Source organism: Crinia signifera, unplaced genomic scaffold (assembly GCF_055691185.1).
Source record: "Crinia signifera unplaced genomic scaffold, ASM5569118v1 HAP2_SCAFFOLD_158, whole genome shotgun sequence".
In the NCBI taxonomy this organism is placed as follows: Eukaryota; Metazoa; Chordata; class Amphibia; order Anura; family Myobatrachidae; genus Crinia; species Crinia signifera.
Genome location: NW_028142051.1, coordinates 218,295 through 232,658, shown reverse-complemented (window position 1 = coordinate 232,658; position 14,364 = coordinate 218,295). Strand labels below are relative to the sequence as shown.

The window sequence follows — 14,364 nt, the reverse complement described above, 5'->3', positions numbered from 1 at the left end:
GCCTGGTGCACAGGACAGAGGTGGTGTAATCCCTAGTGACCCTTATCCAGCAGGTTATATGATAGTGGGTGCCTGGTGCACAGGACAGAGGTGGTGTAACCCCTAGTGACCCTTATCCAGCAGGTTATATGATAGTTAGTGGATGCCTGGTGCACAGGACAGAGGTGGTGTAACCCCTAGTGACCCTTACCCAGCAGGTTATATGATAGTGGATGCCTGGTGCACATGACAGAGGTGGTGTAACCCCTAGTGACCCTTACCCAGCAGGTTATATGATAGTGGATGCTTGGTGCACAGGACAGAGGTGGTGTAACCCCTAGTGACCCTTACCCAGCAGGTTATATGATAGTGGATGCCTGGTGCACAGGACAGAGGTGGTGTAACCCCTAGTGACCCTTAACCAGCAGGTTATATGATAGTGGATGCCTGGTGCACAGGACAGAGGTGGTGTAACCCCTAGTGACCCTTATCCAGCAGGTTATATGATAGTCAGTGGATGCCTGGTGCACAGGACAGAGGTGGTGTAACCCCTAGTGACCCTTATCCAGCAGGTTATATGATAGTGGATGCCTGGTGCACAGGACAGAGGTGGTGTAACCCCTAGTGACCCTTATCCAGCAGGTTATATGATAGTGGATGCCTGGTGCACAGGACAGAGGTGGTGTAACCCCTAGTGACCCTTACCCAGCAGGTTATATGATAGTTAGTGGATGCCTGGTGCACAGGACAGAGGTGGTGTAACCCCTAGTGACCCTTACCCAGCAGGTTATATGATAGTGGATGCCTGGTGCACAGGACAGAGGTGGTGTAACCCCTAGTGACCCTTACCCAGCAGGTTATATGATAGTGGATGCCTGGTGCACAGGACAGAGGTGGTGTAACCCCTAGTGACCCTTATCCAGCAGGTTATATGATAGTGGATGCCTGGTGCACAGGACAGAGGTGGTGTAACCCCTAGTGACCCTTACCCAGCAGGTTATATGATAGTGGATGCCTGGTGCACAGGACAGAGGTGGTGTAACCCCTAGTGACCCTTACCCAGCAGGTTATATGATAGTGGATGCCTGGTGCACAGGACAGAGGTGGTGTAACCCCTACTGACCCTTACCCAGCAGGTTATATGATAGTGGATGCCTGGTGCACAGGACAGAGGTGGTGTAACCCCTAGTGACCCTTAACCAGCAGGTTATATGATAGTGGATGCCTGGTGCACAGGACAGAGGTGGTGTAACCCCTAGTGACCCTTACCCAGCAGGTTATATGATAGTGGATGCCTGGTGCACAGGACAGAGGTGGTGTAACCCCTAGTGACCCTTACCCAGCAGGTTATATGATAGTGGATGCCTGGTGCACAGGACAGAGGTGGTGTAACCCCTAGTGACCCTTACCCAGCAGGTTATATGATAGTGGATGCCTGGTGCACAGGACAGAGGTGGTGTAACCCCTAGTGACCCTTACCCAGCAGGTTATATGATAGTGGATGCCTGGTGCACAGGACAGAGGTGGTGTAACCCCTAGTGACCCTTACCCAGCAGGTTATATGATAGTGGATGCCTGGTGCACAGGACAGAGGTGGTGTAACCCCTAGTGACCCTTACCCAGCAGGTTATATGATAGTGGATGCCTGGTGCACAGGACAGAGGTGGTGTAACCCCTAGTGACCCTTACCCAGCAGGGTTTATGATAGTTAGTGGATGCCTGGTGCACAGGACAGAGGTGGTGTAACCCCTAGTGACCCTTACCCAGCAGGTTATATGATAGTTAGTGGATGCCTGGTGCACAGGACAGAGGTGGTGTAACCCCTAGTGACCCTTACCCAGCAGGTTATATGATAGTGGATGCCTGGTGCACAGGACAGAGGTGGTGTAACCCCTAGTGACCCTTATCCAGCAGGTTATATGATAGTCAGTGGATGCCTGGTGCACAGGACAGAGGTGGTGTAACCCCTAGTGACCCTTACCCAGCAGGTTATATGATAGTGGATGCCTGGTGCACAGGACAGAGGTGGTGTAACCCCTAGTGACCCTTACCCAGCAGGTTATATGATAGTGGATGCCTGGTGCACAGGACAGAGGTGGTGTAACCCCTAGTGACCCTTACCCAGCAGGTTATATGATAGTGGATGCCTGGTGCACAGGACAGAGGTGGTGTAACCCCTAGTGACCCTTACCCAGCAGGTTATATGATAGTGGATGCCTGGTGCACAGGAATGAGGTGGTGTAACCCCTAGTGACCCTTACCCAGCAGGTTATATGATAGTGGATGCCTGGTGCACAGGACAGAGGTGGTGTAACCCCTAGTGACCCTTATCCAGCAGGTTATATGATAGTTAGTGGATGCCTGGTGCACAGGACAGAGGTGGTGTAACCCCTAGTGACCCTTACCCAGCAGGTTATATGATAGTGGTGCCTGGTGCACAGGAAAGAGGTGGTGTAACCCCTAGTGACCCTTACCCAGCAGGTTATATGATAGTGGATGCCTGGTGCACAGGACAGAGGTGGTGTAATCCCTAGTGACCCTTATCCAGCAGGTTATATGATAGTGGGTGCCTGGTGCACAGGACAGAGGTGGTGTAATCCCTAGTGACCCTTATCCAGCAGGTTATATGATAGTGGATGCCTGGTGCACAGGAATGAGGTGGTGTAACCCCTAGTGACCCTTACCCAGCAGGTTATATGATAGTGGATGCCTGGTGCACAGGACAGAGGTGGTGTAATCCCTAGTGACCCTTATCCAGCAGGTTATATGATAGTGGGTGCCTGGTGCACAGGACAGAGGTGGTGTAACCCCTAGTGACCCTTATCCAGCAGGTTATATGATAGTTAGTGGATGCCTGGTGCACAGGACAGAGGTGGTGTAACCCCTAGTGACCCTTACCCAGCAGGTTATATGATAGTGGATGCCTGGTGCACAGGACAGAGGTGGTGTAACCCCTAGTGACCCTTACCCAGCAGGTTATATGATAGTGGATGCCTGGTGCACAGGACAGAGGTGGTGTAACCCCTAGTGACCCTTACCCAGCAGGTTATATGATAGTGGATGCCTGGTGCACAGGACAGAGGTGGTGTAACCCCTAGTGACCCTTAACCAGCAGGTTATATGATAGTGGATGCCTGGTGCACAGGACAGAGGTGGTGTAACCCCTAGTGACCCTTATCCAGCAGGTTATATGATAGTGGATGCCTGGTGCACAGGACAGAGGTGGTGTAACCCCTAGTGACCCTTATCCAGCAGGTTATATGATAGTCAGTGGATGCCTGGTGCACAGGACAGAGGTGGTGTAACCCCTAGTGACCCTTATCCAGCAGGTTATATGATAGTGGATGCCTGGTGCACAGGACAGAGGTGGTGTAACCCCTAGTGACCCTTATCCAGCAGGTTATATGATAGTGGATGCCTGGTGCACAGGACAGAGGTGGTGTAACCCCTAGTGACCCTTACCCAGCAGGTTATATGATAGTGGATGCCTGGTGCACAGGACAGAGGTGGTGTAACCCCTAGTGACCCTTACCCAGCAGGTTATATGATAGTGGATGCCTGGTGCACAGGACAGAGGTGGTGTAACCCCTAGTGACCCTTATCCAGCAGGTTATATGATAGTGGATGCCTGGTGCACAGGACAGAGGTGGTGTAACCCCTAGTGACCCTTACCCAGCAGGTTATATGATAGTGGATGCCTGGTGCACAGGACAGAGGTGGTGTAACCCCTAGTGACCCTTACCCAGCAGGTTATATGATAGTGGATGCCTGGTGCACAGGACAGAGGTGGTGTAACCCCTAGTGACCCTTACCCAGCAGGTTATATGATAGTGGATGCCTGGTGCACAGGACAGAGGTGGTGTAACCCCTAGTGACCCTTATCCAGCAGGTTATATGATAGTGGATGCCTGGTGCACAGGACAGAGGTGGTGTAACCCCTAGTGACCCTTACCCAGCAGGTTATATGATAGTGGATGCCTGGTGCACAGGACAGAGGTGGTGTAACCCCTAGTGACCCTTACCCAGCAGGTTATATGATAGTGGATGCCTGGTGCACAGGACAGAGGTGGTGTAACCCCTAGTGACCCTTACCCAGCAGGTTATATGATAGTGGATGCCTGGTGCACAGGACAGAGGTGGTGTAACCCCTAGTGACCCTTACCCAGCAGGTTATATGATAGTGGATGCCTGGTGCACAGGACAGAGGTGGTGTAACCCCTAGTGACCCTTACCCAGCAGGTTATATGATAGTGGATGCCTGGTGCACAGGACAGAGGTGGTGTAACCCCTAGTGACCCTTACCCAGCAGGTTATATGATAGTGGATGCCTGGAGGGTAATGTGGTGCAGCACCTTTTTGCCTCTGCACCAGCTTTGGGTGAAGGACATTGTGGTGGCAGCACCAGGGGAGGGTTGTTGGTGGGTTTGATAGTAATGGCGCTGTGGCAGATTTCTAGAGCTGACAGAAACATTTTCTTTTTTCAGACTTTAACTGGGTGCGGATCCTGCTGTACTGCATAATATTCCTGCTCAGCGTCTTTGGAAACACCCTCATCATCATCGTCCTGGTGATGAACAAACGTCTCCGAACCATCACCAACTCCTTCCTGCTGTCCCTGGCCGTCAGTGACATCATGCTGTCTCTCTTCTGCATGCCCTTCACCCTCATCCCCAACATCATGGAGAACTTCATCTTCGGAGAGGTCATCTGCAAGACGGCGGCTTACTTCATGGGTGAGGCCCCACCGCCCACTATGCGGCTTATTTACTAATCGTTGGGACTTGACGACTATAATTGCAATTTCTTATTGTCACTTATCATGCCAATGGGAAATTATACAGGCAGTACGGACGGTGTAATGGTTACATTACTGCCTCACAGCACTGCGGCCATGGGTTCTATCCCCACCATGTGTTATATATACAGGGCAGTACGGATGGTGTAATGGTTACACAGTGCTGAAGTCATGGGTTCTATCCCCACCATGTGATATATATACGGGGCAGTACGGACGGTGTAATGGTTACATTACTGCCTCACAGCACTGAGGTCATGGGTTCTATCCCCACCATGTGTTATATATACGGGGCAGTACGGACGGTGTAATGGTTACATTACTGCCTCACAGCGCTGAGGTCATGGGTTCTATCCCCACCATGTGTTATATATACAGGGCAGTACGGACGGTGTAATGGTTACATTACTGCCTCACAGCACTGAGGTCATGGGTTCTATCCCTGCCATGTATTATATATACTGGGCAGTACGGATGGTGTAATGGTTATATTACTGCCTCACAGCGCTGAGGTTATGGGTTCTATCCCACCATGTGTTATATATACGGGGCAGTACGGATGGTGTAATGGTTACATTACTGCCTCACAGCGCTGAGGTCATGGGTTCTATCCCCACCATGTGTTATATATACGGGGCAGTACGGATGGTGTAATGGTTACATTACTGCCTCACAGCGCTGAGGTCATGGGTTCTATCCCCACCATGTGTTATATATATGGGGCAGTACGGACGGTGTAATAGTTAGCATTACTGCCTCACAGCACTGAGGTCATGGGTTCTATCCCCACCATGTGTTATATATACGGGGCAGTACGGATGGTGTAATGGTTACATTACTGCCTCACAGCGCTGAGGTCATGGGTTCTATCCCCACCATGTGTTATATATATGGGGCAGTACGGACGGTGTAATGGTTAGCATTACTGCCTCACAGCGCTGAGGGCATGGGTTCTATCCCCACCATGTGTTATATATACGGGGCAGTACGGACGGTGTAATGTTTAGCATTACTGCCTCACAGCACTGAGGTCATGGGTTCTATCCCCACCATGTGTTATATATACGGGGCAGTACGGACGGTGTAATGGTTATAGCATTACTGCCTCACAGCACTGAGGTCATGGGTTCTATCCCCACCATGTGTTATATATACCGGGCAGTACGGACGGTGTAATGGTTAGCATTACTGCCTCACAGCGCTAAGGTCATGGGTTCTATCTCCACCATGTGTTATATATACGGGGCAGTACGGATGGTGTAATGGTTATATTACTGCCTCACAGCACTGAGGTCATGGGTTCTATCCCCACCATGTGTTATATATACGGAGCAGTACGGACGGTGTAATGGTTAGCATTACTGCCTCACAGCACTGAGGTCATGGGTTCTATCCCCACCATGTGTTATATATACGGGGCAGTACGGATGGTGTAATGGTTATATTACTGTCTCACAGCACTGAGGTCATGGGTTCTATTCCCACCATGTGTTATATATACCGGGCAGTACGGACGGTGTAATGGTTAGCATTACTGCCTCACAGCACTGAGGTCATTGGTTCTATCCCCACCATGTGTTATATACACGGGGCAGTACAGATGGTGTAATGGTTAGCATTACTGCCTCACAGCACTGAGGTCATTGGTTCTATCCCCACCATGTGTTATATATACGGGACAGTACAGACGGTGTAATGGTTAGCATTACTGCCTCACAGCGCTGAGGTCATGGGTTCTATCCCCACCATGTGTTATATATACGGGACAGTACAGACGGTGTAATGGTTAGCATTACTGCTTCACAGCGCTGAGGTCATGGGTTCTATCCCCACCATGTGTTATATATACGGGGCAGTACGGACGGTGTAATGGTTACGTTACTGCATCACAGCACTGAGGTCATCGGTTCTATCCCCACCATGTGTTATATATACGGGCAGTACGGATGGTGTAATGGTTATAGCATTACTGCCTCACAGCGCTGAGGTCATGGGTTCTATTCCCACCATGTGTTATATATATACGGGGCAGTACGGACGGTGTAATGGTTATAGCATAACTGCCTAACAGCGCTGAGGTCATGGGTTCTATTCCCACCATGTGTTATATATACGGGGCAGTACGGACGGTGTAATGGTTACATTACTGCCTCACAGCACTGAGGTCATGGGTTCTATTCCCACCATGTGTTATATATACGGGGCAGTATGGACGGTGTAATGGTTATATTACTGCCTCACAGCACTGAGGTCATGGGTTCTATCCCTGCCATGTGTTATATATACGGGGCAGTACGGATGGTGTAATGGTTACATTACTGCCTCACAGCGCTGAGGTCATGGGTTCTATTCCCACCATGTGTTATATACACGGGGCAGTACGGATGGTGTTATATACACGGGGCAGTACGGATGGTGTAATGGTTATTTACTGCCTCACAGCGCTGAGGTCATGGGTTCTATCCCCACCATATGTTATATATACGGGGCAGTACGGATGGTGTAATGGTTATAGCATTACTGCCTCACAGCACTGAGGTCATGGGTTCTATCCCCACCATGTGTTATGTATACGGGGCAGTATGGATGGTGTAATGGTTACATTACTGCCTCACAGCGCTGAGGTTATGGGTTCTATCCCCACCATGTGTTATATATACGGGGCAGTACGGACGGTGTAATGGTTAGCATTACTGCCTCACAGCGCTGAGGTCATGGGTTCTATCCCCACCATGTGTTATATATACGGGGCAGTACGGACGGTGTAATGGTTAGCATTACTGCCTCACAGCGCTGAGGTCATGGGTTCTATCCCCACCATGTGTTATATATACGGGGCAGTACGGATGGTGTAATGGTTATAGCATTACTGCCTCACAGCGCTGAGGTCATGGGTTCTATCCCCAACATGTGTTATATATAGGGGGCAGTACGGATGGTGTAATGGTTACATTACTGCCTCACAGCACTGAAGCCATGGGTTCTATCCCACCATGTGTTATATATACGGGGCAGTACGGACTGTGTAATGGTTAGCATTACTGCCTCACAGCACTGAGGTCATGGGTTCTATCCCCACCATGTGTTATATATACGGGGCAGTACGGATGGTGTAATGGTTACATTACTGCCTCACAGCGCTGAGGTCATGGGTTCTATCCCCACCATGTCTTATATATACGGGGCAGTACGGATGGTGTAATGGTTACATTACTGCCTCACAGCGCTGAGGTCATGGGTTCTATCCCCACCATGTGTTATACATACACGGGGCAGTACGGACAGTGTAATGGTTACATTACTGCCTCACAGCACTGAGGTCATGGGTTCTATCCCCACCATGTGTTATATATACGGGGCAGTACGGACGGTGTAATGGTTACATTACTGCCTCACAGCACTGAGGTCATGGGTTCTATCCCCACCATGTGTTATATATACGGGGCAGTACGGACGGTGTAATGGTTACATTACTGCCTCACAGCGCTGAGGTCATGGGTTCTATCCCCACCATGTGTTATATATACAGGGCAGTACGGACGGTGTAATGGTTACATTACTGCCTCACAGCACTGAGGTCATGGGTTCTATCCCTGCCATGTATTATATATACTGGGCAGTACGGATGGTGTAATGGTTATATTACTGCCTCACAGCGCTGAGGTTATGGGTTCTATCCCACCATGTGTTATATATACGGGGCAGTACGGATGGTGTAATGGTTACATTACTGCCTCACAGCGCTGAGGTCATGGGTTCTATCCCCACCATGTGTTATATATACGGGGCAGTACGGATGGTGTAATGGTTACATTACTGCCTCACAGCGCTGAGGTCATGGGTTCTATCCCCACCATGTGTTATATATATGGGGCAGTACGGACGGTGTAATAGTTAGCATTACTGCCTCACAGCACTGAGGTCATGGGTTCTATCCCCACCATGTGTTATATATACGGGGCAGTACGGATGGTGTAATGGTTACATTACTGCCTCACAGCGCTGAGGTCATGGGTTCTATCCCCACCATGTGTTATATATATGGGGCAGTACGGACGGTGTAATGGTTAGCATTACTGCCTCACAGCGCTGAGGGCATGGGTTCTATCCCCACCATGTGTTATATATACGGGGCAGTACGGACGGTGTAATGTTTAGCATTACTGCCTCACAGCACTGAGGTCATGGGTTCTATCCCCACCATGTGTTATATACGGGGCAGTACGGACGGTGTAATGGTTATAGCATTACTGCCTCACAGCACTGAGGTCATGGGTTCTATCCCCACCATGTGTTATATATACCGGGCAGTACGGACGGTGTAATGGTTAGCATTACTGCCTCACAGCGCTAAGGTCATGGGTTCTATCTCCACCATGTGTTATATATACGGGGCAGTACGGATGGTGTAATGGTTATATTACTGCCTCACAGCACTGAGGTCATGGGTTCTATCCCCACCATGTGTTATATATACGGAGCAGTACGGACGGTGTAATGGTTAGCATTACTGCCTCACAGCACTGAGGTCATGGGTTCTATCCCCACCATGTGTTATATATACGGGGCAGTACGGATGGTGTAATGGTTATATTACTGTCTCACAGCACTGAGGTCATGGGTTCTATTCCCACCATGTGTTATATATACCGGGCAGTACGGACGGTGTAATGGTTAGCATTACTGCCTCACAGCACTGAGGTCATTGGTTCTATCCCCACCATGTGTTATATACACGGGGCAGTACAGATGGTGTAATGGTTAGCATTACTGCCTCACAGCACTGAGGTCATTGGTTCTATCCCCACCATGTGTTATATATACGGGACAGTACAGACGGTGTAATGGTTAGCATTACTGCCTCACAGCGCTGAGGTCATGGGTTCTATCCCCACCATGTGTTATATATACGGGACAGTACAGACGGTGTAATGGTTAGCATTACTGCTTCACAGCGCTGAGGTCATGGGTTCTATCCCCACCATGTGTTATATATACGGGGCAGTACGGACGGTGTAATGGTTACGTTACTGCATCACAGCACTGAGGTCATCGGTTCTATTCCCACCATGTGTTATATATACGGGCAGTACGGATGGTGTAATGGTTATAGCATTACTGCCTCACAGCGCTGAGGTCATGGGTTCTATTCCCACCATGTGTTATATATATATACGGGGCAGTACGGACGGTGTAATGGTTATAGCATAACTGCCTAACAGCGCTGAGGTCATGGGTTCTATTCCCACCATGTGTTATATATACGGGGCAGTACGGACGGTGTAATGGTTACATTACTGCCTCACAGCACTGAGGTCATGGGTTCTATTCCCACCATGTGTTATATATACGGGGCAGTATGGACGGTGTAATGGTTATATTACTGCCTCACAGCACTGAGGTCATGGGTTCTATCCCTGCCATGTGTTATATACACGGGGCAGTACGGATGGTGTTATATACACGGGGCAGTACGGATGGTGTAATGGTTATTTACTGCCTCACAGCGCTGAGGTCATGGGTTCTATCCCCACCATATGTTATATATACGGGGCAGTACGGATGGTGTAATGGTTATAGCATTACTGCCTCACAGCACTGAGGTCATGGGTTCTATCCCCACCATGTGTTATGTATACGGGGCAGTATGGATGGTGTAATGGTTACATTACTGCCTCACAGCGCTGAGGTTATGGGTTCTATCCCCACCATGTGTTATATATACGGGGCAGTACGGACGGTGTAATGGTTAGCATTACTGCCTCACAGCGCTGAGGTCATGGGTTCTATCCCCACCATGTGTTATATATACGGGGCAGTACGGACGGTGTAATGGTTAGCATTACTGCCTCACAGCGCTGAGGTCATGGGTTCTATCCCCACCATGTGTTATATATACGGGGCAGTACGGATGGTGTAATGGTTATAGCATTACTGCCTCACAGCGCTGAGGTCATGGGTTCTATCCCCAACATGTGTTATATATAGGGGGCAGTACGGATGGTGTAATGGTTACATTACTGCCTCACAGCACTGAAGCCATGGGTTCTATCCCACCATGTGTTATATATACGGGGCAGTACGGACTGTGTAATGGTTAGCATTACTGCCTCACAGCACTGAGGTCATGGGTTCTATCCCCACCATGTGTTATATATACGGGGCAGTACGGATGGTGTAATGGTTACATTACTGCCTCACAGCGCTGAGGTCATGGGTTCTATCCCCACCATGTCTTATATATACGGGGCAGTACGGATGGTGTAATGGTTACATTACTGCCTCACAGCGCTGAGGTCATGGGTTCTATCCCCACCATGTGTTATACATACACGGGGCAGTACGGACAGTGTAATGGTTACATTACTGCCTCACAGCACTGAGGTCATGGGTTCTATCCCCACCATGTGTTATATATACGGGGCAGTACGGACGGTGTAATGGTTACATTACTGCCTCACAGCACTGAGGTCATGGGTTCTATTCCCACCATGTGTTATATATACGGGGCAGTACGGACGGTGTAATGGTTAGTATTACTGCCTCACAGCGCTGAGGTCATGGGTTCTATCCCCACCATGTGTTATATATACAGGGCAGTACGGACGGTGTAATGGTTAGTATTACTGCCTCACAGCGCTGAGGTCATGGGTTCTATCCCCACCATGTGTTATATATACGGGGCAGTACGGACGGTGTAATGGTTAGCATTACTGCCTCACAGCGCTGAGGCCATGGGTTCTATTCCCACCATGTGTTATATATACGGGGCAGTACGGACGGTGTTATGGTTAGCATTACTGCCTCACAGCACTGAGGTCATGGGTTCTATTCCCACTATGTGTTATATATACGGGGCAGTACGGATGGTGTTATGGTTAGCATTACTGACGCACAGCGCTGAGGTCATGGGTTCTATTCCCACTATGTGTTATATATACGGGGCAATACGGATTGTGTTATGGTTAGCATTACTGCCTCACAGCGCTGAGGTCATGGGTTCTATCCCCACCATGTGTTATATATACGGGGCAGTACGGACGGTGTGGTTAGCATTACTGCCTCACAGCGCTGAGGTCATGGGTTCTATCCCCACCATGTGTTATATATACGGACGGTGTAATGGTTAGCATTACTGCCTCACAGCGCTGAGGTCATGGGTTCTATCCCCACCATGTGTTATATATACGGGGCAGTATGGATGGTGTAATGGTTAGCATTACTGCCTCACAGCACTAAGGTCATGGGTTCTATCCCCACCATGTGTTATATATATACAGGGCAGTACGGACGGTGTAATGGTTAGCATTACTGCCTCACAGCGCTGAGGTCATGGGTTCTATTCCCACCATGTGTTATATATACGGGGCAGTACAGATGGTGTAATAGTTACATTACTGCCTCACAGCACTGAGGTCACGGGTTCTATCCCCACCATGTGTTATATATACAGGGCAGTACGGATGGTGTAATGGTTACATTACTGCCTTACAGCACTGAGGCCATGGGTTCTATCCCACCATGTGTTATATATACAGGGCAGTACGGTCGGTGTAATGGTTAGTATTACTGCCTCACAGCGGTGAGGTCATGGGTTCTATCCCCACCATGTGTTATATATATACGGGGCAGTACGGACGGTGTAATGCTTACATTACTGCCTCACAGCGCTGAGGTCATGGGTTCTATCCCCACCATGTGTTATATATACGGGGCAGTACGGACGGTGTAATGGTTACATTACTGTCTCACAGCACTGAGGTCATGGGTTCTATCCCCACCATGTGTTATATATACACGGGGCAGTACGGACGGTGTTGTTAGCATTACTGCCTCACAGCGCTGAGGTCATGGGTTCTATCCCCACCATGTGTTATATATACGGGGCAGTACGGATGGTGTAATGGTTAGCATTACTGCCTCACAGCGCTGAGGTCATGGGTTCTATCCCCACCATGTGTTATATATACGGGGCAGTACGGACGGTGTAATGGTTACATTACTGCCTCACAGCGCTGAGGTCATGGGTTCTATCCCCACCATGTGTTATATATATGGGGCAGTACGGATGGTGTAATGGTTACATTACTGCCTCACAGCGCTGAGGTCATGGGTTCTATCCCCACCATGTGTTATATATACGGGGCAGTACGGACGGTGTAATGGTTAGCATTACTGATTCACAGAGCTGAGGTCATGGGTTCTATCCCCACCATGTGTTATATATACGGGGCAGTACGGATGGTGTAATGGTTACATTACTGCCTCACAGCGCTGAGGTCATGGGTTCTATCCCCACCATGTGTTATATATACGGGGCAGTACGGACGGTGTAATGGTTAGCATTACTGCCTCACAGCGCTGAGGTCATGGGTTCTATTCCCACTATGTGTTATATATACGGGGCAGTACGGATGGTGTAATGGTTACATTACTGCGTCACAGCGCTGAGGTCATGGGTTCTATCCCCACCATGTGTTATATATACAGGGCAGTACGGACGGTGTAATGGTTACATTACTGCGTCACAGCGCTGAGGTCATGGGTTCTATTCCCACTATGTGTTATATATACGGGGCAGTACGGATGGTGTAATGGTTACATTACTGCGTCACAGCGCTGAGGTCATGGGTTCTATCCCCACCATGTGTTATATATACAGGGCAGTACGGACGGTGTAATGGTTACATTACTGCGTCACAGCGCTGAGGTCATGGGTTCTATCCCCACCATGTGTTATATATACGGGGCAGTACGGACGGTGTAATGGTTAGCATTACTGATTCACAGAGCTGAGGTCATGGGTTCTATCCCCACCATGTGTTATATATACAGGGCAGTACGGATGGTGTAATGGTTAGCATTACTGATTCACAGAGCTGAGGTCATGGGTTCTATCCCCACCATGTGTTATATATACGGGGCAGTACGGACGGTGTAATGGTTACATTACTGCCTCACAGCACTGAGGTCATGGGTTCTATTCCCACCATGTGTTATATATACGGGGCAGTACGGACGGTGTGGTTAGCATTACTGCCTCACAGCGCTGAGGTCATGGGTTCTATCCCCACCATGTGTTATATATACGGACGGTGTAATGGTTAGCATTACTGCCTCACAGCGCTGAGGTCATGGGTTCTATCCCCACCATGTGTTATATATACGGGGCAGTACGGATGGTGTAATGGTTACATTACTGCCTTACAGCACTGAGGCCATGGGTTCTATCCCACCATGTGTTATATATACGGGGCAGTACGGTCGGTGTAATGGTTACATTACTGCCTCACAACACTGAGGTCATGGGTTCTATCCCCACCATGTGTTATATATATACGGGGCAGTACGGACGGTGTAATGCTTACATTACTGCCTCACAGCGCTGAGGTCATGAGTTCTATCCCCACCATGTGTTATATATACGGGGCAGTACGGACGGTGTAATGGTTAGCATTACTGCCTCACAGTGCTGAGGTCATGGGTTCTATCCCCACCATGTGTTATATATACACGGGGCAGTACGGACGGTGTGGTTAGCATTACTGCCTCACAGCGCTGAGGTCATGGGTTCTATCCCCACCATGTGT

At 49.3% G+C, this 14,364-nt stretch overlaps 1 protein-coding gene across 1 annotated transcript in view; it reads left to right on the top strand.

Annotated features, from left to right (window-relative positions):
• LOC146053356 (cholecystokinin receptor-like) overlaps window positions 1-14,364 on the top strand; it is a 54,195-nt gene that overhangs the window by 12,411 nt on the left and 27,420 nt on the right. The window contains exon 2 of the mRNA XM_083167993.1: window positions 4,464-4,712. Within this exon, the coding sequence (XP_083024119.1) occupies window positions 4,464-4,712 (249 nt within the window). The remainder of the gene's footprint in view (window positions 1-4,463; window positions 4,713-14,364) is intronic.